The sequence below is a fragment of the Pteropus alecto genome, unplaced genomic scaffold (assembly GCF_000325575.1).
Source record: "Pteropus alecto unplaced genomic scaffold, ASM32557v1 scaffold7, whole genome shotgun sequence".
NCBI lineage: Eukaryota > Metazoa > Chordata > Mammalia > Chiroptera > Pteropodidae > Pteropus > Pteropus alecto.
This window is the reverse complement of record NW_006494614.1, coordinates 57,049,554-57,056,008: the sequence shown is the minus strand read 5'-3', so window position 1 is coordinate 57,056,008 and position 6,455 is coordinate 57,049,554. Positions and strand designations below refer to the sequence as shown.

The 6,455-nt window shown below is 35.4% G+C and overlaps 1 protein-coding gene across 1 annotated transcript in view; it reads left to right on the top strand.

Annotated features, from left to right (window-relative positions):
- The first annotated feature begins 262 nt into the window (after positions 1 to 262).
- GRM5 (glutamate metabotropic receptor 5) overlaps positions 263 to 6,455 on the top strand; it is a 383,964-nt gene continuing 377,771 nt past the window's right edge. Inside the window, 2 exon segments of the mRNA XM_015600323.1 lie at positions 263 to 542; positions 545 to 910. Of these exon segments, the coding sequence (XP_015455809.1) occupies positions 263 to 542; positions 545 to 910 (646 nt within the window).

The window sequence follows — 6,455 nt, the reverse complement described above, 5'->3', positions numbered from 1 at the left end:
AGAGCTTCCCAAATTAGTTGCACTTATGTTATTAAATACCTATGCTGTTTTTTATTTCCAGGTTTTGAAGATCATGATCACATGGATGCATCTAACTAAATGGTACCTGGGGACATGATGGTCCTTTAGAGAACACTTCTAAATTACTGGCTAATTTCTTGGTTTGCCACTCAACAGAAGACATTGTTTGATTCTATCTGTCAGAACGCTCCTAAATTTTCCCAACCATGCTATCTTTATTAGCTTGAACTCCTTTCCTAAAATGGTCCTTCTGTTGATCCTGTCAGTCCTGCTTTTGAAAGAAGATGTCCGTGGGAGTGCACAGTCCAGCGAGAGGAGGGTGGTGGCTCACATGCCGGGTGACATCATTATTGGAGCTCTCTTTTCTGTCCACCACCAGCCCACCGTGGACAAAGTTCATGAGAGGAAGTGTGGGGCCGTTCGTGAACAGTATGGCATTCAGAGAGTGGAGGCCATGCTGCACACCCTGGAAAGGATCAATTCAGATCCCACACTTTTGCCCAACATCACACTGGGCTGTGAGAGTTTTTTTCGGCTGTGGCCCTAGAACAGAGTATTGAGTTCATAAGGGACTCCCTCATTTCTTCGGAAGAAGAAGAAGGTTTGGTGCGCTGTGTGGATGGCTCTTCCTCTTCTTTTCGCTCCAAGAAGCCCATAGTAGGGGTCATTGGGCCTGGCTCCAGTTCTGTAGCCATTCAGGTCCAGAACTTACTCCAGCTTTTTAACATACCTCAGATTGCTTATTCAGCAACAAGCATGGATCTGAGCGACAAAACTCTGTTCAAGTATTTCATGAGGGTTGTGCCTTCAGATGCCCAGCAAGCGCGGGCCATGGTGGACATAGTGAAGAGATATAACTGGACCTATGTGTCAGCTGTGCACACAGAAGGTATGTTTCTTTTACATCTACTGAGTATGTTTTATTATGTACTTGACAGCTTCCAAGTTAAAATTTCAGATTTGGGGAGGCTAAATATACTGATTTGGGATCTTTTGAGTTGCTCTATTATATCATTAAGAAAAAAAGGGACTGGATGACATAAGTCTAGAGTGACGTAGCTTTAAGCAAATATGAGTGTTTATGTAACCATTGTTTGGCAAAATGGATTTGGGGGGCGGATTATATATTATATTGCTTGTACTTCTGCTATAATCATGTTAGAGATTTTTAAGTTTTCTAGATCTTCATGGGACACCTTCCATTTTTAACGTTTTGAAGTTGATCCAACAGTCTTTTATTTCTGATAGTTAAAGAGAGGTACATATAAATATAAGGAGCGAAGGTAGCAGTTCTGGCCCAGGTACCTCGAAGTAGAAAATTAGCAAACAGCTTTGTCTTATAACTCGATTTTATTTTTCAGTAGAGTGTATAGTTAAATCCAAAGATACATATAAATTAACTTTATCCTTGTATAGGAAGTGTAAGTTTTAATAATTCAGCATTAGTTTACTTTGAAATGTATTGCTTTTTTATGCTCAAAAAAGTGAGGAAGGAAAATATGACTGAAGTTTTATAACAGTTAATAATATTAGCCCTTTTTATTGTTCATTGTGCTTTGTAAATAAATGCTTTTGTATACACTATTCCTTAGTTCCCTACCAAGGCTGTTTGGTGTAGGTTTGGTTTTACCTACAGAATTTAAGGAACTCAAATGGTAAGACTCACTCATTATACAACATTCTTTCTAGTACAACATACTGCATATACTATGCACTGTAGAATACCAAAAAAGGTTCAAAATACTTTTTATAGCTCATTGAATCATTGTGAGAATTAGTCCAAATTTAAAAAGCCTGTAATAACATTACCAATGTTATCCAAGCAACCTAATCCTGTACAATATGAAGTCGAGTTACTGAGAAATTAATGAAATGATCAGAGTAAGCCTACTTCAGAGATTGGAAGCCAGTCACGAATTAAGTATAACGAACTTTTCATTACTGAGAATCATAATGTGAGATTTACTGTATGGCCACTCTTATGATACTCATAGCTTCACAAACATAAAATGGAATTCTATATTGGGTTGAGATTTCTATGCCTTTGGAAATTGTCATATATAAGTTTATAGTTTTCTTACAGAGATGTTGATATATAAAGATTTCGAGTGATGGATAAGTGATTAGAGCAGGAGACCTTTCAATTTTTTTCAAATTCTGAAATTTTTCTTATAAAACCACTATTTCATTTGATTCTCACAAGCAGTTATATAGATAATCCAGATATTGTATTCCCATTTTTAAAATACAAGTGTTTTTAAGAGTTTGAGTAATTCATCCAATAAATATCTAATAGTGATTTCAGAGTGAGGAGTAGGGTTCATAGCTACTAACTTCTAGTTCAATGTCCAAATATATTTCAGCCAAATCCAATGAATCCACACCCATAGAACATATTTATGCACTACATATTAACTAAGCACAAACAGATGAAAGACCCTTGGGTAGTCCAGTGAAGGACAGCCCTATGTTGTAGACATCACTACCCTCAATGGGCATGCAATCTGGCAAAGGAGATGAAGCATACGTGAATACTTATATAATCATAATTCAAGGTGACACAGAGTTGCAAATATATCTCTAAAGTAAGATGAATGAAAAAAAAAATCACATCCTGCTCTGTGGTGATGAGAGCCATGGTGAAAAGCTTAGAGAAGGAAACAGAATCCAACAGTTGAACTTTAACAAAAAGAATACTGACAATTGATGAAAATTGAGAACGGGTGGATTTCCAGTCAAGGACATCAGAATATACGAGAGATGAGAAAGTCAAAAAATATGTTTGCAAAAAAACAAGAATAAAGGTATATTTTGGTTTGTCTCAAAATAAATCATAACTTTTATTAGGAACTCCTGTCTAGCTTCAAAAGCATAGGAGTTGGTCACTGTGTGGGAAAGGCTAATCCAAGATTGCGTTCAAAGTGAAACTCATCATCATGACCATTGACTCTTACTAATTTAAATCTTTTTCTTAAACCAAAATGTACACTAATATTAATCCAATAACATAAATCATGACATATTCATATAATGTATTATTTCATTGATATTAAAATTAATGAGGCATTCTATAGGTAACGAGATCATAATGATCTCCAAGATCATTTTAAGTGAAAAAAAGCAAGGTGAAGTTCTGTGTATATGGTATTTGTAAAAAATGGAGTTTATAAAAACCATTTGATTAGATATCCACGGAATTGTTCTCAGAGAAGAACAATGCTGACAACAGTTGCTCCTTCTGGGGAAATCTAAGTAGTTACGGGACAGGGTGGAATGAAAGAGACTTACTTGTGTAACTTTTACATGTAAATATTTGAAGTTGTGTATTATAAACATAAACTACATATTGCAAACATAACAATTAAAAGAAAACATTCTATTTGTGGGCAAAAACTAAGCCAAAATATTCTATTGCCAAATTTAGGCAAATTTAATTATTTTGCCAAAAAATAGATGAATAAAAATTTTGTTGCCAAATTCTGGCAAAATGTTTGGAGAATACCACCAGGATTCATGAGAGAATGTGAACATTCAAAAATTTGAAGAAATACTCTTCGGCTTATTGTTTTATATGGTTGAGTCAAGAAATATTTATATTGCTTTGATCACAAGCAAGAATATGGATAATGTGGTTATGTGGTGTATCAGTATAGGAACAGTGGGATAGAACGTTCCACAAGATGAAACACCTCCAGGATTGGAAAAGTCATTGAGTGTTAGAAGATACAGCTTTGTTGGGTACTGTGGGAGCTCCCTGAGGCGATGGATGATTTTCTGTTGCCTGGCCCTTAAGGAAGCCCCTGTGAGGTTTTCGATGAAATGACAATGCCAATTCTTACTTCAGCCCTTTTCTGGTTGGATTGGAATAATTCTCTTTAGCCCTTGATCACTCAGCTCTTGTATCCCAAATTTACTTACATGTCCTTATAATCATCGTCCTTTGCTCAGTTGATATTCTTGAAGAGTATGGACATTTCCAAATGTTTTCACATGAGGCATTGAGGTCTCTGAAAAGATGTCTCATTTTCAAAACAAAAATAAAAACAAAAACACCCCTGAAAACCTTTATCCCTCAAATTGCCCATTTATTTTATACTTAAACATGGCAGTACTATGTCACTCAGTCCTTTTGGCAGCTATCACAAAATGTTCTTTTGAGTACTTGCATGCTATCACAGAATTCTAGAGGAGAGCACAAAGAGACTTGGGTTTCAGTTTCAAGGTTAATCTCTTACACTTGCCATTTCCTTGATTTATGTTTTTTTAGGCTATAGAACTGTGTATTTACTGTGGCTTACTGTATTATGCAAAAATTGTGCCTAGATGTTCTAGACAAGGAGATTCATAGTATGAAAACAAGAAAAGAAAAAAGATTTATTTTTTTAAAAGTAGACCACACTAGCTCTTCAGCTATATAGAATGAACATACAATGACCTCCAAATTCTTTTACTCCTTTTAAAGGAGTCCGTCAGTTGCCACTCTCTGTGCTCTAAGAAAATTTAAGGGATACTTTGCATCAGTACTTTTGTAAACCTTGCTCCATATGCCCATTATTGGACAGGATCAAGGGTGCTCACCTGTTTAGGGGTGTGGCAGAGAAGATTGCTTTGGCTTTGATGACTTCCATTAATAATCCACTTTGCTTTGTAACTTGATAGTTCCCTCCCACTCTCATGCAGCAATAGCCTGTAACTGCTTTGGTCAATAGAATTTGGTGTGAATGAGGACTCTCTTCCTAGTCTGTCTGTCTTGGAACCCTGTCATCACCATGTGAAGGATAAGAGCACCGAAGTTTTCCAAATGAGGCCATCTTAGACCATTTGTCCTCTATTGTGTCAGCGTACCCAATGTATATCAACACAACTGCCTTCCTGACCCAGTTATTTGCAGTCACATAATAAAGCCCAGATGAAACCATAAACATTGCCCAATTTACTAACCGTAAATTTATGAGCAATAATAAATACCTTCAAGACAGAGTCCAGTATAAGCATGTTCATCCCAATGACTTTAAACTCTGACCACCCCGCCCTTCGATAGGACACTTCTATAAAGTTTAAACCTCAGAATTAAAACACAATAAATGTATTAATGTGTAGTGACATTCTTGTGACTTAAGTGTAAAATGAAATGGAATAAATGCTGTGGGCAAGAAGGAAAATTTTAAATGCTTCACTCATACTTCTGTAGCTAGAGATTTGATAATTCCCTTGAAGCCTGAATGCTTTAAATAGTCATACACTTGCATTTCATTATTTCATGCTTCTCCTTGATCTAGCTTAATTTTATTGAGAAAAGTAATTACAGATTGCATTTTATACATAAAACCAAGTATATGTACTTTGTGGATGACTTAACAGGATTTTCACACTTCACAATTTTTGCTGCCTTTGTTGAAACATCACTGTACATCCCCAGGGCCTATCACAGTGCCTTGCACATAATAGGTGCTCAAAGACTATTTGCTGACTGGATGAATTTGTATTCAAATAGTACCTATCTTACTATTTATGAATATATAGCATGTAGATAAATAGCAGGCACTTGTAAGTTTTCACAGTTTTGCTTCTTTATAAAAATGAGGTGCCAAAGTGCCTCCCTTGATTAATTGTAAAATGCGATTCACGCCCCACTCCTTTTTATGTTTGCATAGGTTTTTAAATTTATTATTTCCACCTGATGATAATGGAATGTTAATTTGTTCTAGTCAAAAAACATGTCAGTGATGCTCTGGGAGAAAAAAGTGTACCAATAAGTTGTACTGGTAATGTGATATCATTAAAGCATTGTCTTCAGGGAAACCTACATAATGTAATGTTATATCATTTTTAGGTCATGATATGGTTTTTCATCAATTATTTTAAAATGTGACAATCAAAGGTTTAAAAACCTTCAATGTAATTCATAGTCTATGTGGTTAGTTTAACTTGTAAAAAGTGGAAACTCACTTTTCCAAGCACACATTTCCTATTAATTGTGATTATATCAAAATAACAATTTAGTTTGGAAAGATGGGCCCTACTGATTATTTTTAAATGGGGTTTTCTAGTGTTTCTCGAGAAATACATAATGGGCCCTACTGAGTATTTTTAAAGGGGTTTTCTTGTGTTTCTCAAGAGCTTAAGTAGTGTTGAGAGTTGTGATGAATTTTGAGATGATGGTAATGATAATTCACACACACAAACTCCTGGTAGATTTGTAGACTGTTAACACAGAGGGTCTTGGAGAGCATTTAATCTAACCCTTTTACCTTACAGTAAAGAAAACAGAGAAAGTAAGGACAAGTAATTTGGCTTTACTTTTATATAATTTACACAGAGGTGAGTCTTAGAACTCAAGATTCCTGTCCAAAATTTTGTTTCCCCATCATTGTTGAAGATAATTACTCAAGTTCTTTTTTTAATTTTTTTTTTTACCATTGTATTACCTCTCT